At 45.8% G+C, this 18,889-nt stretch overlaps 1 protein-coding gene across 1 annotated transcript in view; it reads left to right on the top strand.

Annotated features, from left to right (window-relative positions):
* The first annotated feature begins 1,651 nt into the window (after window positions 1-1,651).
* The window catches only part of txnrd3 (thioredoxin reductase 3), a 53,054-nt gene continuing 35,816 nt past the window's right edge, over window positions 1,652-18,889 (top strand). The window contains exon 1 of the mRNA XM_003217732.4: window positions 1,652-1,893. Within this exon, the coding sequence (XP_003217780.2) occupies window positions 1,768-1,893 (126 nt within the window). The 5' untranslated portion in view covers window positions 1,652-1,767. The remainder of the gene's footprint in view (window positions 1,894-18,889) is intronic.

Here is an 18,889-nt window from a genome sequence, read left to right as displayed (position 1 = left end):
GGGGGCCCTTCCACACAGCCATATAACCCAGAATATCAAGGCAGAAAATCCCACAATGTCTGCTTTGAACTGGGATTTATGACAGTGTGGACTCAGATATTCCAGTTCAAAGCAGATATTGTGGGATTTTCTGCCTTGATATTCTGGATTATATGGCTGTGTGGAAGGGCCCTGGGTTATCTGAGTTCACACTGCCGTATAGTCCAGTTCAAAGCAGGAAATGTGGGATTTTTTTCAGCTGTGTGGAAGGAGCCTGGGTGAACTTGGGCAAGGCACACTTCTCAGCCTCAGAAGACAAAGGGAACAAAGTCTTGCCAAGAAAACCCCATGAAAGGGTCACCTTGGGGTCGCCGTAAGTTAGAGACTACTCGAAGGCACAAAACAATTGAACTATTACAAATTATTAAACTGCAATATCTATGAATGTTCATGCTCACTTTTCCAGAATCCAGGATTCCAAAATCACCAAAAACATCCACAGGAGTGACTGAGGTTCTTTTCACACAGCTATATAAAATCCACATTGAACTGGATTATATGGCAGTGTGGACTCAGAAAACCCAGTTCAAAGTACCTATTGTGGATTATCTGCCTTGATATTCTTGGTTTTATGGCTTCAGTGGAAATGTACCCCCCCCCCATCTTTTCCCACTTATGGTACAGCTTGATGCCCCTTTAACTGTTATGGTGCAATGTTCTGCAGTCTTACAAGGTCCTTAGCCTTCTCTGTCAGAGTGCGGCGGGTCTCAGCAATACTCCCATAATTGCATTGCATCGAGCCATGGGAGTTAAAGTGTCAAACTTAATTCACTCTACGGTGTAGAGCAGGCATGGGCAAACTTTGGCCCTCCAGGTGTTTTGAACTTCAACTCCCACCATTCCTAACAGCCTACAGTTAGGAATGGTGGGAGTTGAAGTCCAAAACACCTGGAGGGCCGACGTTTGCCCATGCCTGGTGTAGACACAACTTCTATCACAGGGTGAAAAATAAAATTATATTAGGCCCTTCCACACAGCAATATAACGCAGAATATCAAGGCAGATCATCCACAATATAATAATAAAAATAATAATAAAACTTTATTTATACCCCACCCCATCTCCCGAAGGACTCAGGGCTGCTTACACTGGGACAAGGCAGTATTACATCAATAAAAACAGAAGCTTTCATGGCTGGAATCACTGGGTTGCTGTGAGTTTTCCGAGCAGTATGGCCATGTTCTGGAAGCATTCTCTCCTGACGTTTCGCCCACATCCATGGCAGGCATCCTCAGAGGTTGTGAGGTCTGTTGGAAACTAGGCAAGTGGGGTTTACCTATCTGTGGAAGGTCCAGGGTAGGACAAAGAACTCTTGTCTGTTTTGAGGCAAGTGTGAATGTTTCAATTGGCCATCTTGATTAGGATTGAATAGCCTTGCAGCTTCAAATCCTGGCTGCTTAGAAGAGGGTTTCCTCATTCCCCAGATAAGGCACTGGGCGGGGAAAGTGGGGACAAGGTGAGCGCGAGGAGCCCCGACGTCACTTCCGCACCCTCTTCCATTTGCCCGCTGCGACTCCCGGGCTCTCTTCCTATTCGCTGGCCTGGGAAGAAGGAGAAGCACGTGAGCGTCCTTTTTTCTTTCCTCCCCTTCGCCTTTCCCCCCCACAGTGCTTTCTGCGCATGCGTGAAAGCGAGCGCCCGAGTCTGCGCGCCAGTTCCCTCTCCGCTGCGGGGAAAGCAGCTGCTCCTCTTCGCGCTCCCGGCTCGGACTGAAGGAAGGAGGGAGTCATGCCGCCTCCGGGCCAACAAGTCCGGCTCCCGGATTGGGACGCGCTGAAGCTCCGAGTGCGCTCCATGGTCACGTCCCACCGGGTCATGATCTTCAGCAAGACCTACTGCCCTTTCTGCCGGAAGGTGAGAGGAGAAGAGGGGGAAAGGGGGGGGGGGAGAGGAAGTAACCGTTTCCGTGGTAACGTCCCCTCAGGGGGTGAGAGAACGCCTCAGGCCTCGTTGTTCCACCTCCCTTTCTCCTGCTCTTTGCTTCTTCCTCCCTCCCAACATCTATATTGTAGAATTAATGCAGTTTGACATCACTTTCATTGCCAAGGTCAATGCTGTGGGATCTTGGGAGATGTGGTTTTACAAGGTCTTTAGTCTTCTCTGTGAAGAGTGCTTGTGCCTCTCCAAACTACAACTCCCACAATCCCATATTATTTGTTTATTTACCCTATTTATAGCTTGCCTTTCTCTACCCCGAAAGGGACTCAAGGCAGCTTACATATGGCAATTATTCAATGCCGGTAGTCTGTTAGGAATGGTGGGAGCTAAAGTCCAAAACACCCGGAGGCCAAAATTTGCCCATGCCTGCCTTAAACCCATCCAAAACATTAATCTTAAAATAAATTTACTTAAAATTAATACATATTAAACATTTAAAACATTACATTCAATGTTAAAATCACGCTATCCAGAAATCATAGTCTAAGGCCATTCTGTAGTCATTGCACATATTCCAAATCTATTATTGCACTGCGCTATTCTCTGAAAGCCTGATCCCAGAGCCAGGTTTTTACTTCCCTTCTGAAGGCTAGGAGGGACGGGGCTAATCTAATGTCACAAGGGAGGGAGTTCCACAGCCAAGGGGCTACCACTGAGAAAGCCCTGTCTCTTGTCAGAAAAAAACTGAAGACCTGGCTATGTACGCAGGCATTTGAAGAATAAGCATGTGTTGGCTTCGACGCGGTCTGAATTACGGCTTTTGTATAAGGTCTGGTGGATGAATGGCATAAGCACTTTGCATTGTTTTAAACTTTGTATATTGTATTTTATGACTATTTTATTACTGTTTTAACTGTTTTAATCATTTTAGTTTATTGTATATCAGTGTAACGGCATCAATTGCCACTTGTAAGCTGCCCTGAGTCCCCTCGGGTGAGAAGGGCGGGGTATAAATAATTGAAATAAAATTGTCCCCACCTCTCATTGGAGGCGGGACCGCGAGCACGGCCTCCCAAGATAATCTTAATCTCCGAGGTGGTTCATAAAGGAGGATAGGTTTGGACAGGTAAGCTGGGTCGGAACCGTTTAGGGCTTTACAGGCTAAAACCAACAATGGCAACTGAGCAACGGCAGTGAAGGTGGTGTGAACCACATTAGTTCCACAGTGTTCAGGCATGGGCAAACTTCGACCGTTTGGGTGTTTTGGACTTCAACTCCTGCAATTCCTAACAGGGCTGTTAGGAATTGTGGGAGTTGAAGTTCAAAACACCCGGAGGGCTGAAGTTTGCCACCAGCTGTTAGGAATTGTGGACATTGAATTCCAAAACACCTGGAGGGCCAAAGTTTGCCAAGGCCAGGTGTAGATCCCCACCCACCCACCCACCACCAGACAGACAAGAATGTAATGGAAGATGCTGCTCCTTCTGCCTTGGAAGGGCTTGTCTGATACAGGCTTAGGAACAGGAGTGTTTTAAGATTTCATATTTTGGAATACAGTACAGTAGAGTCTCAGTTAACCAAGCCCCGGTTAACCGAGCCTCCGTATCATCCGAGGCGCCGCCAGGGGCGCCTCTCCCTCTACTTCTCTTGAGCGAAGGGAGCTCGAGTGAAGGAGAGGGAGGGGGAAGTGTCCCGGAAGCGCCCCGCATCTCCCTCTCCTCTTGAGCGAAGGGAACTTGAGAGAGGGAGGAAGAAGCGTCCCGGTAGCGTCCCATGATCGCTGCTGCAGCAGCGCTCGTGGGCTGCTTCCCAAGAGGTGAGGGCTCGCCAAGGGACATCTCCCCGGATCTCCCTCGGCCAAGCCCTTGCTGGAGGAAAATCTTTCCTACAGCAAGGGCCTGACCGAGGGAGATCCGGGGATACGTCCTTCGGCGAGCCCTCGCCTTATCCGAGGATAACCGAGACTCTACTGTATTTGCATGTACAGTGTGAGATTTTTGAAGATGGGATGCAACTCTATGATAAAAGTTAATAATAATTTTATTTTTTATCTGCCTCTCCTCATGGCTTGGGCTACAATGTTGTTAAAGCACTCAATCAAAACACATCATCATTTAAAAACACTCCGTAAAATTCACATATTAAAACATATTTACATACAGTATGTCATAAAATACGCAAACAAAATTTAGACATAAAATTGGAGTGTAAAATTTGTAATTAAAACTGAATGGGTAGGCCTGCCAGAAGAGACGGGTCTTCACTTGTGTATTAAATTCTGACAGCTGATTTAGCTGTTGGAGCTCTACCAGCAGGTCATTCCACAGCCTTGGGGCAGCTGATGAAAAGGTTCTCTGGGTGACGGTTACCAGTTGGGTTCTGGCTTGTTGGAGCAGACTCCTCTCAAAGGACCTAAGTGTTCGGGGCGGATTATACAGGAGAAGGCAATTCAGTAGGTGACTTGGACTCAAACCATGTAGGGTTTTAAAGGTCAAAACCAACACTTTGTACTTTGCCTGGAAACTAATTGGCAGCCAGTGGAGTGACTTTAGGATAGGTGTGATATGCTCACTCGTGGATGTTGCCATAACCAATCTGGTTGCCATATTTTGAACCAGCTGGAGTTTCCGATCTTGGTGCAAAGATAGCCCAACTAGAGCATATTGCAGAAGTCCAATCTTGAGGTTACCAGCATGTGCACTGGTAATAATTTGTCCTCGTGGATTGAAACTGGGGACAGTAAATTAATACATAGCATGTATAGTTAAAAATACATAGCCTGTTAAAACATCACTTTAAAAGAATATGCACTCTCAGTATAGTAGACTCTCGGTTAACTGGCACCCATGGTGATTGTTAGATGCCAGAAAAATTTATTATCTGGTTTGCTTGGGAGTTACTATTAAAATAGGCCTAACGGATACTATACTCCCTACTATACCATACATTCTGTATTAACTTGATATTGAAATACATTGGTTAAAATCAAATGAAAACAAACTTAATGTAACTCAGTTACCTTAAGAGCTTTGTGAATGCAGTGGTATTTTTTCAAATTTTGCCGGTTCCTATAGTTCCAGTTAACTGAGAGTCTGCTGTGCTTTTATAAACAAAATTGATTTATCTTTCATAATAGCCCTGAAGGTAATTTCATACACTCCTTTTTAAAACAGTGCATGAAGCAGTTTGTGCACATTGAATAATCTGAAAACAAAGATTATTGTCTTAGCTACCCATATGGAAGATTTTAGAGGATGTTGATTTCCTGATAGGGAATGCTCAACCTGTATCGATTGTTTCACCATCCAAAAAAGATGAACTGGGAAGCCCAAGTCTTTATCACATTACTACATCAACCCCTTCCACCAATAATTTAAATAAATTTAGTACTAACATTGCTGAATTACTTAATAGTTAATGTCTTACATTTTTGTTGGTCATTAACTTTTCTTCATAGCAATTGTAGTAAGCATCAGACTAATTCTGCTTGTCGTCAAGTTCTTTGTATGGAAATCAGTATTGACAGATGTTACTCTTAAGGCTTTTTATTACTATTTGGGGTGGGATGTTATCTCAAAAGATGGTTCCAGAAGAAGCCTTTTCCCTCCTTTCACTTTGCTTTCTTCATTAAAGATTATGGGAATTCCAGATGTTATTGCCTCAGTTTGCAGTATCCCATTTTTTCCTATGGATTTCTCCATTCCATCTTTATAACCAGAGACAACATGTTAAGAAAAAAATTACAGAATGGCTGTGTAATACTTTTTTATGTGTAGTAGTGTTTTTTTAGGAAGCATCCCATGGAAGGTAAGAAAAGTAGTGAAATGTGGCTGAAACTGACATCTAGATATTATTTTTATTTATTTATTTATTTATTTATTTATTTGAAACACAACAAGATGAGTCCACAGCAGACTCATGCCACTCTGCTGGCTGTTGTATATTATTATTATTATGTTTATGTTTATTTATATCTTGCTTTTTCTCTCCACACAGAGACTCAAAGCGGCTCAAAATTAAAAAGCATTACAATACAACTTAAAATATACAAAGATACAAATATGTAAACAGTATTAAACATCATTAATATTAAAACAATTCAGGTTAAAAGCATATAAAACCACAGCACCCCCTGACTAGAACTTAAACAACTTCATCTTTAAAAGCCTTTAACATTAATCTGTTTTCTGGTTTTATAAAGCAGCTGGGACCTCTGGTAAATCAAAGTGTCAATTCAGTATGATTTTAGCTGGTCATGAGTATAAATTAGTTGTGCTAGGCACTTCACTGATCTGCTAGTCAGGGGCATTGTGTCTGTATCTTTAGGAACTTTTTGATTTTTAAAAAATGTTTGCAGAAGGTGAAGTAATGGTAGGGTGGAAGATAAACATCAAGATTATGTATATGAAAATTTTCCTTTTTGTTTCCTTTGCTGTGTCACTCAGTGAACACCCACATCCAGCTGTTGGAATAGAGGCTTCCTTGATGGAAATAGGGCAGTTAAGGGCTCCAGAAATTATGGTTCCAGAATGTCTCTTGATAGCACATCACATGCCTGTGGGTGCAACTAATATGCATGTTTTTAATTGAAGCAAATAGGCATGTGATTAAAACACATTGCATAAAAGCATTGTGAAGAGCAGCAAATCAGATAAGATGTTAGATTTCTTCTCTGATGCTGCTTGTATACTTTCTGGTGTGCTGTTGAAAATAGTTCTGTTATATTAAAAATGTTAAGGTTTAGGGGTTTTTAACTGTCAAAACCTGCTGGTTTATTGCCACTGAGCTGTCAGGTGTAACTGCTTTTTGCACAAATATTGTTGCAAAGAGGAAAAGATGAAAATAAAAAGAAGGAAGTTTGATGTCTTGAGTAAGTGTTGATTTCTGCTGTTATACAACTCTTGCTCATAAGCTGCCCAATTCTGCAAAGACAGTCATGGCAGGCCCATACGAGGGAGTTTATGCTCACCCAAAATGATTCATGGCACAGATTGGGATTTCTGAAGGTTCTTGATTAGTTGACAGATTTGAATATGGGAAAGTATTAATTGGCATGTGTTGAAATCCACTCATGTCACCACATAAGAGAATATGATAGTAGCTATTTAAAGAAGTAAAGGGGGAATTAGTTTATGTAATGTAAAAAGGAGGTGTTTAATAGTTATCAGGGTGGTAATCCCCTGTTTCACAAATGATAACTTCAAGTTTCTTCCCTCCCCAATTCTGAGGAGTGACTCTGGAGCAGGAATGTTGATCTTGGTATCTCTTTCCTGCCCTTCTGTCCTTCCCTTTCTGTTGCTGGAGAGATGGAAGGCAGGCAGGTTGAGGCATGAGCATGGTAATGCAAGCTCTGCATAAGTACAGGATTTTGGATTTTGGAATACAGTACTTGTATTTGCATATGCATACTGTTATGATTGAGCCTCATGGCTCTGTTACTGACAGACGTGGGCGTAAGACTCCTCGAGAGTCAGATACTCTCGAGGAGCGAGAGAGAAAAAGACTGCGAGACATATTTGCAGCACCTTCTGACGAGGAGTCTTTCGAAGGATTTACGGAGAGAATGGAGGAGGGGCTGGTTAGCTCAGAGGAGGATGAGATGGATTGGACTCGGGTAAGGGAGGAAGTGGGTGCCACTGGCCATGATGGGACAGAAGATGAATGGGGACCTTCAGGATTAGACCCATGGTTTAGCTGGAGGGATGGGACGGGATCCACAGCTGGAGATGCTGTTGGGCGTAGTCAGAGGTGTTCCAGCTCTGACGAGGAAAGTGATGAGGAAACGCCCGGGTTAAGGAGGACAGCTGACAGTGATGAAGATTTGTAACTGGCATAAAATGGGGCTTGGGAGCAATTGCAAATTGCGTTGGGCAAGGTAATCTGGGCAAACGCTTGGGATCCGTGTGTGTGTGGGACGCTTCCCTGAAGACTTGTGTGCTTTCCTGTGCTGTGACCTTGACCCTCCGTCGTCTTCTTGACGGACGCCATCTCCTGCTTTGAGAACTCGGACTGAACTGACCACGGCTTGTCTTCCCCCCTTCTTGGACTTGGAAAAACTACAAACGTCTGCTTCTGGCTTTGATCTACGGAACGGAACTGGTCTACTCAACTGCTACAATCCTTGGCTGATTTACTCGTGTTGAAGATTCTGTCTGCTGTGTGTGTGGGGGAGCGACGCAAGTTACTCTAAGCACAGTGTTGGCAGCAGAGAGGAATCTGCTGCCAATTAGTTGCATTCTTTGTATCTTTTGTTCCTTGGCTTTCGTTTCGTTTATACCCAGGCTGAAGCAAGCAGTTTGTTTTTTACCCGGATTAAACTCCGGTTTAATCCGGTTTATCTTTTGAACATTTACTTTTGCCCCTTTTTGCTCCTAAAGGCAAAAACTGCCTGGCCCTTGTGTTTTACGGGCATTTTTGAGTTCTGTAATCTAATAAACTCTGTTACTTTGAATCTTGTGGCGTTCTGTCCTTGACAGATTGCCCAACGCCCATAAAAAGTTTATTGCAGCAATAAACCCGTCAGGAAGACGATGGATGAGTTACGGGCCAAAGTAGACCAATTGCAAACGGCTTTTACCGTTAGCCAAACAGCTCAGGCTGTGAAAGGACATGTTTTGACTCCTGAACGCTTTGACGGAACCAGGTGCAAGTTGCCAACCTTTTTGGCACAAGTGGAGCTTTATTTTTCTCAGCTCAGTGTTCATGCTTTTCCTACAGACACTAGCAAGGTGGCCTTTATTTTGAGTTTGTTGACCGGTCCCGCAGGACAATGGGCCACTAACTTAATTTTGGGAAATGACCCAGTCAAGGACAATTTGAATAATTTCAAAAAGTTGTTAACTGATACTTTTGGGGATCCTCTCCGCACGGAGAACGCTGGGTGGGCTCTGTATCGGTTGAAACAGGGAAAGGGGACTGTTTTGGATTACTTAAATAAGTTTAACCTGTATCGCCACCAGCTGGATTGGGGGGAAAATGCATTCATGCTTTTATTTACTGCCGGGTTAAGTGATATGCTCCAGGATGAATTAGCACGCTTGGAGCCGGCTGAAAGCTGGGACGCCTTAGTAGCTAAGGTGCTGCGTTTAGACGCAAGGTTCGAGGCTCGTAAACACTCAAAAGCAATGTGTGCGCCACCCATGCATGTAACCAGGGCACCTGTGGTGATGGGGGAAGAGCCCATGGAGCTTGGGGTCTTTAAAAAGCTGCCTACAGAGGAAAAGAGCCGTAGGAGGCAGCTGGGCTTGTGTTTGTACTGTGGGAATGCTGGGCATTTTGCCAAAAATTGTAATGTGAAACCTTCCCAGCTTTCGGGAAAAGGCCAGCCCTAGTGCGACGTGAGTCCAACGCACTAGGGCTCCTCAAGCAGTCAACTGAGGGGAGGAAGCATGTTTTCGTACCCATTACATTATCTGTTGGGGGAAGGGAACTTGTTTCTACTTTGGCACTGCTGGACTCAGGGGCTACGGTCTCCTATGTAGATATTGAGTTTGCTAAGAAGCATGGCATTCCTAGAGTGCGCAAGGCATGCGACGTGTGGGTGGAAGGAGCAGATGGGAGACTGCTGGAGACTGGGGTGGTTAACCATGAAACCTCAGCAGTAACGTGGGAGGTGCAGGGAGTAACGGGAACGTTTGTGTGGGATATTACGAGCTTGCCTAGATATGATGTGATCCTGGGGATGGATTGGCTAGCTGTAGTAAACCCACATGTAGATTGGGCAACACGTAAAGTGATCTTAAAGAGGCAGGATTGTTGCACTCTAAATGTTACTCATTCTGATATGGAGGGTGTGCCTGCTGAGTATGGGGAGTTCTCTGATGTATTTTGTAAAAGAGAAGCGGACAAATTACCACCGCACAGGCCATATGATTGCGCCATCAAGTTGGCAGAAGGTGCGAAACTGCCAGCAGGGAGGCTGTATGCCTTGACTGTACCGGAAAGGCAAGCTTTGCGGGAGTTTCTAGATGAAAATTTAGCCAAGGGGTTTATTCGCCCATCTAGTTCTCCAACTGCGGCACCAGTATTCTTTGTAGCCAAAAAGACTGGGGAACTTAGGCTGGTCTGTGACTATCGGATCCTAAACAAATACACCATTCGGGATAGGTACCCGCTCCCTTTAATCTCGGAACTGTTATCAAGGGTGCAAGGGGCTAAGGTCTTTACCAAGCTTGACCTGCGGGGGGCCTATAACTTAATCCGTATACGGGAAGGGGATGAATGGAAGACGGCATTTAACACGTGTTTCGGATGCCACGAGTTCCGAGTCATGCCTTTTGGGCTTTGTAATGCTCCTGCGGTATTCCAGAGGTTCATGAACGATGTGTTCAGGGACCTAATTGATCAATTTTTAGTGATTTATTTGGATGATATCTTGATTTTTTCTAAGGACGAGAAAGAACATCGTCAACATGTCAAGCAGGTTCTGCACCGACTGCGGGCTAATGGGCTTTTCGCCAAGGCTTCCAAGTGCGTCTTTCATGTGCCTGAAGTGGAGTTCCTAGGTCATGTAGTGTCAGGTAGGGAACTTAAAATGGACCCACATAAGGTTGACGCCGTCAACTCATGGCAGGAGCTGAAGACTAAGAAGGATGTACAAAGGTTCTTGGGTTTCGCTAATTACTACCGGGAGTTTATTCCGAATTTTGCAAAGCTCACGGTACCTTTGACGCAGCTTCTGCGCAAGAAACAGCCATTTGTGTGGGGGCGGGAAGCTCACGAGGCGTTTCTACAACTAAAGTCTAGTTTTCAATCGGACAACATACTAACCCATCCTGATGTTGACAGACCGTTCGTGGTAGAAGCGGACGCTTCTAGCTACGCGTTGGGGGCTGTATTGTCTCAGAAGGATTCCTCAGGGACTTTGCGTCCCTGTGGATTTTACTCGCGGCAACTAACACCCTTCGAGCAGAACTATACCATATGGGAGAAGGAGTTGTTGGCGATTAAGGTGGCGTTTGAGGTGTGGCGGCACTGGCTTGAAGGGGCACGGCACCAGATCGTGGTCAGATCTGATCACAAGAACTTAGAGCACTTGCAAACAGCAAAGAAGTTAAACCAGCGTCAAATCCGCTGGGCTTTGTTTTTCTCCAGGTTTAACTTCAAGGTGCAGTTCGTGGAGGGGAAGGCAAACTTGCGGGCCGATGCTTTATCCCGCAAGCCGGAATTTAAGACCAATGAGCAGGTAGTATGTCAGACCATCTTGCCTACTGCCTCTCTGTGTGTTGTAGACAATGAGCTTGGGTTACATGACCAGATCCTTGAGGCTCAGAAGGATGATGTGTGGACTCAGGAGCAACTGATGCTGCTCTCTGCAGGTAACCGTACCATACTGCCGCATCTCCAGGATCAAGACGGGGTATTGGTGCGTAGGGGGCAGGTTTACGTACCAGTAGGGACCCTCAGGTTGGAGGTGATTAGAGCCCACCATGACGAACCCATGGCTGGGCACTTTGGCAGGTTCAAGACCGTACAGCTTATCACCAGGAGCTACTGGTGGCCAAAGATGCGGCAAGACATTCTGCGCTTTTGTGACAGCTGCGCCGTTTGTCAGCAGAGTAAGACGCCTGTTGGGCGCCCTAGAGGGTTGTTATCGTCTTTACCTGTTCCGGAGAGGCCATGGCAAATCATTTCCATGGATTTTATTTCGGATTTGCCTAAGTCTGGGGGTTATACTTGTATTTGGGTGGTGGTGGATTTATTTAGTAAACTGGCTCATTTTATTCCTTGTTCAACCATTCCGGCGGCCCCTACGTTGGCCTTACTATTTACAAAGCACATCTATCGTTTGCACGGAGCACCCGAGGTGATTATTTCAGATAGGGCTCCGCAATTTGTGTCACGCTTTTGGAAACACTTCCATGAGTGTTTGGGGACTAAGTTAAACGTGTCTTCAGCTTTCCATCCGCAAACGGATGGACAGTCGGAACGGGTTAATGGGCTCTTAGAGCAGTATCTGCGTTGTTTTTGTTTAGATCAACCCACGGCTTGGGTAAAGTGGTTACCGGTGGCGGAATTTGCTTACAACAATGCGGTGCACACGTCTAGTCAGCATACGCCATTTGAGCTAACTTATGGTTTTCACCCACGGGGAGGTGTGGCGCCGTCGACCAATGTGGTCTCTTCGGACCCTGTGTACCGCTCTACGGAAATGGCTGCATTGCATGATGTTGCCCGTCGCTTACTGTTGGAAGCTAAGGCAACGCAAAAGACTCAGGCTGACCGCCACAGGCAGGCAGGGGAGGAGTTGGAAGAAGGGGATTTGGTGTGGTTATCTTCCAAACATATTAAACAGGCTGGGGGAAAGTTTGCGCCTCGGTATTTGGGTCCCTTTCCTATCGTTAAAAAGATTTCTTCTGTTGCGTTTCGTTTGCGTTTACCGTCTAGTTTAAAGGTCCATCCAGTCTTTCATCGTTCGCTGTTGAAACTTGATACCTCTAGTCGTCGTGGTGCTATAGCGGAGGGTATCACTGCCACTTCACCGCCATCGGGGGAGGAGGCCTTTGTGAGAGGGGATAGTGTTATGATTGAGCCTCATGGCTCTGTTACTGACAGACGTGGGCGTAAGACTCCTCGAGAGTCAGATACTCTCGAGGAGCGAGAGAGAAAAAGACTGCGAGACATATTTGCAGCACCTTCTGACGAGGAGTCTTTCGAAGGATTTACGGAGAGAATGGAGGAGGGGCTGGTTAGCTCAGAGGAGGATGAGATGGATTGGACTCGGGTAAGGGAGGAAGTGGGTGCCACTGGCCATGATGGGACAGAAGATGAATGGGGACCTTCAGGATTAGACCCATGGTTTAGCTGGAGGGATGGGACGGGATCCACAGCTGGAGATGCTGTTGGGCGTAGTCAGAGGTGTTCCAGCTCTGACGAGGAAAGTGATGAGGAAACGCCCGGGTTAAGGAGGACAGCTGACAGTGATGAAGATTTGTAACTGGCATAAAATGGGGCTTGGGAGCAATTGCAAATTGCGTTGGGCAAGGTAATCTGGGCAAACGCTTGGGATCCGTGTGTGTGTGGGACGCTTCCCTGAAGACTTGTGTGCTTTCCTGTGCTGTGACCTTGACCCTCCGTCGTCTTCTTGACGGACGCCATCTCCTGCTTTGAGAACTCGGACTGAACTGACCACGGCTTGTCTTCCCCCCTTCTTGGACTTGGAAAAACTACAAACGTCTGCTTCTGGCTTTGATCTACGGAACGGAACTGGTCTACTCAACTGCTACAATCCTTGGCTGATTTACTCGTGTTGAAGATTCTGTCTGCTGTGTGTGTGGGGGAGCGACGCAAGTTACTCTAAGCACAGTGTTGGCAGCAGAGAGGAATCTGCTGCCAATTAGTTGCATTCTTTGTATCTTTTGTTCCTTGGCTTTCGTTTCGTTTATACCCAGGCTGAAGCAAGCAGTTTGTTTTTTACCCGGATTAAACTCCGGTTTAATCCGGTTTATCTTTTGAACATTTACTTTTGCCCCTTTTTGCTCCTAAAGGCAAAAACTGCCTGGCCCTTGTGTTTTACGGGCATTTTTGAGTTCTGTAATCTAATAAACTCTGTTACTTTGAATCTTGTGGCGTTCTGTCCTTGACACATACATACTGAGATATCTTGGCAATGGAGCTGAAGTCTACACATGACATTTATTTATGTTTCATATATACACTTTATACATACAGACTCAAGGTAATTTTATACGTAATAATTTGTATGTGAAACAGTTTGTGTGCAATGGTGTCGCTATCTCAGCCACCCATTTGGACAATTTTGGATTTTAGAGCATTTAGGATGTTGGAATTCCAAATAAGGAATGCTTAACCTGTAGTATACAAAGTCCTTTCAGTCTCAAATCATTGGAGAGAGGGAGTTCGAGAGATTAATGAGCCAATGCTTCTCAAGCTATCTGAAGTATGAAAACTACCGCTTTTCCCACAGTGGACTAGGAGCCACTGCCATATTTATGTCCTTCCTTCTTTGCTTGTTTGCTTGCTATTGACCAGCAGGCAAGAACTTGGGGACCAGCACCGTTCACAGACTCCCACTTTGAATGACATTGGCTTAAATGCTTACTTCCCACTTTTGCCTGGGGAGCAAAGTAAAGCTGCCCTTACAAAAACTAAACAAAACTGGGGAGAAAGTGCTAGTTCCCTTTTGCTCTACTGTCAGATATACAGTATTGCTTTTGGTACACAAGAATGCTCAAATTTTACACTAGATTTGCAGTGGAAATCACCTTAAGGGAAAACTGGAGTTCAGGAGGAAAAGTAGAAAAAATCCTTGGCCAGGGAAAGGTTTTTGAAAATGAAGGAAAAGTATAGCTTGCCTCTTCTTTGCTGCTCACAGGGTCAAGCAGATGTTGTTAGACCCTGCTTGCAGTTATCCATGGACAGTTATGTCAGTTTCCTTAAAACCCTGAAGTCAGATTTTCTTCAGATGCCTGAAAGGATTAAGATAGACTTTAGAACTTTATCTTAGATGGTGATTTTACTTGCTTTTCATATACTTGTGATGTAATGCTGGGCAAGTCTTCTAAGAAATAAGCCCCACAGTTCAGTGATACTTACTCCCAAGTAGATGCATGTAGCTCACTTTTTTAAAAAGAAGAGTAAAACAAATATACACTTCTACTTATTTTTTATTAAAATACTTTAAAAATATTTTAATAATTCAGTTCCACTACTGTCGTCGTGTCTGTAGCTAAAGAAAGAGTGAAGTCAATGAAAAAAAACATTGATTTTGTAAAGCCCAAAGAATGATAGAAAATAAGATATTTCTTAGGTATATAGGTGTCACGACCCAGGCTACAGAGCACCAATAACCATACGCAGAGGCCAGATTCTATCTAATATCTTTATTAAGGAAATATATAAAGTTAGTAAAAGCAAATGTAAAAGTTAGTCCAGAAGCAGACCTTTCAGGAAAGGTCAAAATTAGTCCAAAGAAACAATGTCCAATATGAAATATTAAGGTCCAAAGTTGTAATCCAATAACCGAAACACTCACTTTGCCAGGCAAAGTGAGGGGAGATGACAAGGTCCTTTAGTCCATGAACTTGAGCAAGGCTAGGAAATAACTTGATACTTGAAACAAGGCTTGAAACGTGGAACGAGGTAACGAGGAACAAGAACAAGGTCCGTGGAATAACTTGGTAAAATCCGTGAAACAAGGCAAGGTTTAGTCCTGGGAAACAAGGCAAGGTCCGTAGGTAAACAAGGCTGGGAAACAGGAGCGAAGGCTGGAAACAAGGCAAGGCTTGAGCAGGAACGAGGCTTGAATCGGAGCGCGCTGTCCAGACACAACTCGCTCCGGAGGCTGACGAATTGACTCCGCGAAGTTACTACGCGGGTAAAACACCTATATAGAGTCTAACTTTCCCGCCGAAGCAGTTCTCTGGGAACCAGAAACGAAAGCTAAACTCTGAGACCAGATGTTTGACTCCTTAAAGATTCTCACGAAAAGCAGACTTAATTGGGTACATTCTTAGCTGCTATTCTCGCACTCCTGCGCGAAGCTGCTTCCAAACCCCTCTGTTGTTTACAAAACTCATGGCGAGAGAACACGGGAGATGTAGGCTCAGGGTTTGTTTGACATACTTCTGGGACACAACTTTCTTGCAGGTGCAAGGTTCCCAGATCTGCCTGGGAAAGATCTGGCTGAGAAGATTCCAGTTCTGACTGGGAAGGTAAAAAACCCAAGTTTTCTTCTTCATCAGGCATTACAATGTCACGAGCAGGACTACAAGGCCCATGAGTCATCACACTATCCCCCTCCTCAAGGCCCCTCCCAAACTGGGACTCTCTCCCCGAGGCGCGAGGTCGTGGCTTGGCGGGATAGGTTTGATGAAAGCGACGGGTTAGATCAGGAGCATGGACTGTGGAGGCGTCTTCCCAAGAGCGTTCCTCAGGGCCAAAACCCACCCAGTCAATGAGATATTGCAGGCGGCGGCGGTGAAAGCGAGAATCCAAAATGTCCTGAACCTCGAACTCGTCCTCCCCATCCACCAAAATAGGGACGGGGGCCGGCCGGTCTACATCTGGCCGCACACCATCCGCCGGAAGGAGCAGGGAGCGGTGAAACACTGGGTGAATGCGCATTGAACGCGGAAGTTGGAGTTTGAAAGTCACGGGGTTTAATTGCGCCACCACTGGATAGGGGCCAATGAAACGGGCATCTAACTTCCGGCAAGGGCGATGGGAGGGCAAAAAGCGAGTGGACAGAAAAACCCGATCTCCTACCTTGACTTCGGGGCCCGGCTGGCGATGTTTGTCCGCGTGACGTTTATAGTCCTCCTTGGCTTGTTCTAGTTGCTGGAGCAAAAGTTGTTGCACCGCTGTGAGTTCCTGCAGCCAATCTTCTGCTGCGGGAACTTCTGAAGTTTCAATGACAGGGGGAAAGAAACGTGGATGGAAGCCGTAGTTTGCAAAGAACGGCGTTTCTTTTGTAGAAGCCTGGACTCCATTGTTGTAGGCAAATTCCGACAGTGGTAACAGAGAAGCCCAATTGTCCTGTTGGTAGTTTACATAACAGCGAAGGTACTGTTCCAAAGTGGCATTGGTGCGCTCCGTTTGCCCATCCGTTTGGGGATGATGAGCTGAAGATAAACGAGAGTCTATGCCCAATAGTTTTTGTAGTGCCTTCCAGAAACGAGAGGTGAATTGGGATCCACGGTCTGTGACCAAACTCTTGGGCAATCCATGTAGTCTGAAAACATGTTGGAGGAATAAATCTGCAGTCTCTTGGGCCGTGGGAAGACCTTCACAGGGAATGAAATGGGCTAACTTGGTGAAAAGGTCCACCACCACTAGGATCGTGGTGAATCCACAGGAAGGTGGTAAGTCAGTGATAAAATCCGCAGAAATTATTTCCCATGGGCGAGATGGGTTAGGAAGGGGGTGTAGAAGCCCTGAGGGCTTCTCCCTTCTTATCTTGGAGCGCTGACATACTGGGCAGGTGTTAACATATTTTTCCACATCCTTGCGGATCTTGGGCCACCAGAAATCTCTTAGGATCAAATGCATGGTTTTAAATAGTCCGAAATGCCCTGCTGGTTTGCAGTCATGACACAGACGAAGTGCTTTTTCCCTGCCCGGTCCGGGTGGGATATAAACATGATTTCTATAGCAAAGCAGTCCATCTTTAAGCGAAAAGGGAAAATGCAGACCTTGACGAAGTTGGTCCTGCGCCCAGGCATCTGCTTGCTGACTAGCCCTGATTTCTTGAGCACAGATGGGCCCTGGAGTAGAGGGAGTTGAATCAATGGGAGTGGATTTGGTGTTCCCCACTGTGAGCGTGGCAAAGTTCTCGGGTTGTAGTAGTTGGGATTCAAAGGTCTCCTTGCGTCCTGCAGCGTATTCCGGTTTACGTGACAGGGCGTCTGCTTGCTTGGTTTGGGCTGGGGTCACATAATGAATCTGGAAGTTGAAACGTTCAAAGAATAAAGCCCAACGTTGCTGCCTTTGATTTAGCTTGCGGGCAGTTCTTAGATGTTCTAGATTCCGATGATCAGTGTGGACTTCAATGGGAAATTTGGCCCCTTCTAGCCAATGTCTCCAAGTTTCAAAAGCTGCCTTTATGGCTAATAGTTCTTTTTCCCAAATGGTATAGTTCTTCTCTGGTGCGGTTAGTTGACGAGAATAATAGGCACAAGGATGAAGGTGATCTCCCACCGGTTGTAGGAGCACAGCCCCAATTGCCACATCAGAGGCGTCCGCTTGCACCACAAAAAGGGTTTCAGGATCTGGATGCTGAAGGATTGGCTGGGATGTGAATAATTTCTTTAGTTGCTGGAACCCTTTCTCTGCTTGATCAGTCCAGCGGAAGGGCTGTTTTCCACGGATGCAGCTAGTGATTGGGTCAGACCAGCGGGCAAAATCTGGAATGAACTTGCGGTAATAGTTCGCGAACCCCAAGAATCGCTGCACCTCCTTCTTGTTAGTTGGCGCCCGCCATTCCAATACTGCTGAAACCTTGGCTGGATCCATGGAGAGCCCTAGAGGCGAGATACGGTATCCAAGGAAATCTACCTCTTGTAGATCAAAAGCGCATTTTTCCAGCTTGGCATAAAGTCCATGATCCCGCAATCGTTGTAACACCATTTTGACGTGGTTCTCATGTTCTGATTGTGATCTAGAAAACACCAAAAAATCGTCCAGGTAGATTATCAAGAACCTATCTAGATAGTCCTGGAAAATGTCATTGACAAAATGCTGGAACGTTGCGGGAGCTCCGCATAATCCATAATTCATAACTCGGGACTCGAATAATCCGAATTTGGTCTGGAAGGCGGTCTTCCACTCGTCCCCTTCTCTGATGCGAACTAAGTTGTAAGCTCCCCGAAGATCCAGCTTGGTGTAAACCTTGGCTCCTCGAAGTCGGTCTAGTAGATCCGAGATTAAGGGCAGGGGATAGCTGTTCCGCTTGGTGATATTATTCAATGCTCTGTAGTCCACCACCAAGCGTAATTCCCCTGACTTCTTCTTCACAAACATCACTGGGGAGGCGGCTGGGGATTGAGAGGGTCTGATGAATCCCTTGCGAAGGTTTGTCTCTATGAATTCCCTGAGAGCTTCTTGCTCTGGTTCAGTCAGGGAGTAGAGATGCCCTCGCGGGATCGGGGCCCCCTCCACCAAGTCAATGGCACAGTCATAAGGTCTATGTGGGGGTAACTTTTCGGCTACTTTTTCATTGAATACATCCCAATACTCGGAGTACTTCTTTGGCAAGGTGATAATGGGCTCGGTGTCTGTGGCATGGCAGACCTTGGCTACGAGGCAATGGTTTTGGCAGTACTTTGAAGCAAACTGCAGTTCTCTGTTGGACCAGGAGATGCTTGGGTCGTGAAGCGTCAGCCATGGAATCCCCAAAATCACAGGGAAATGGGGAACCTCAGTAACAAAGAAGGAAATCTCTTCCATATGTTCCCTTATCCACATCCTGGTGGGTTCCGACCACTGGCTTACGGGGCCCGTCTTGAGAGGGCGG

This window comes from Anolis carolinensis, chromosome 2 (genome assembly GCF_035594765.1).
Source record: "Anolis carolinensis isolate JA03-04 chromosome 2, rAnoCar3.1.pri, whole genome shotgun sequence".
In the NCBI taxonomy this organism is placed as follows: domain Eukaryota; kingdom Metazoa; phylum Chordata; class Lepidosauria; order Squamata; family Dactyloidae; genus Anolis; species Anolis carolinensis.
Note: the sequence above shows the minus strand (reverse complement) of the source record. Positions and strands in the feature narration are given on the sequence as shown.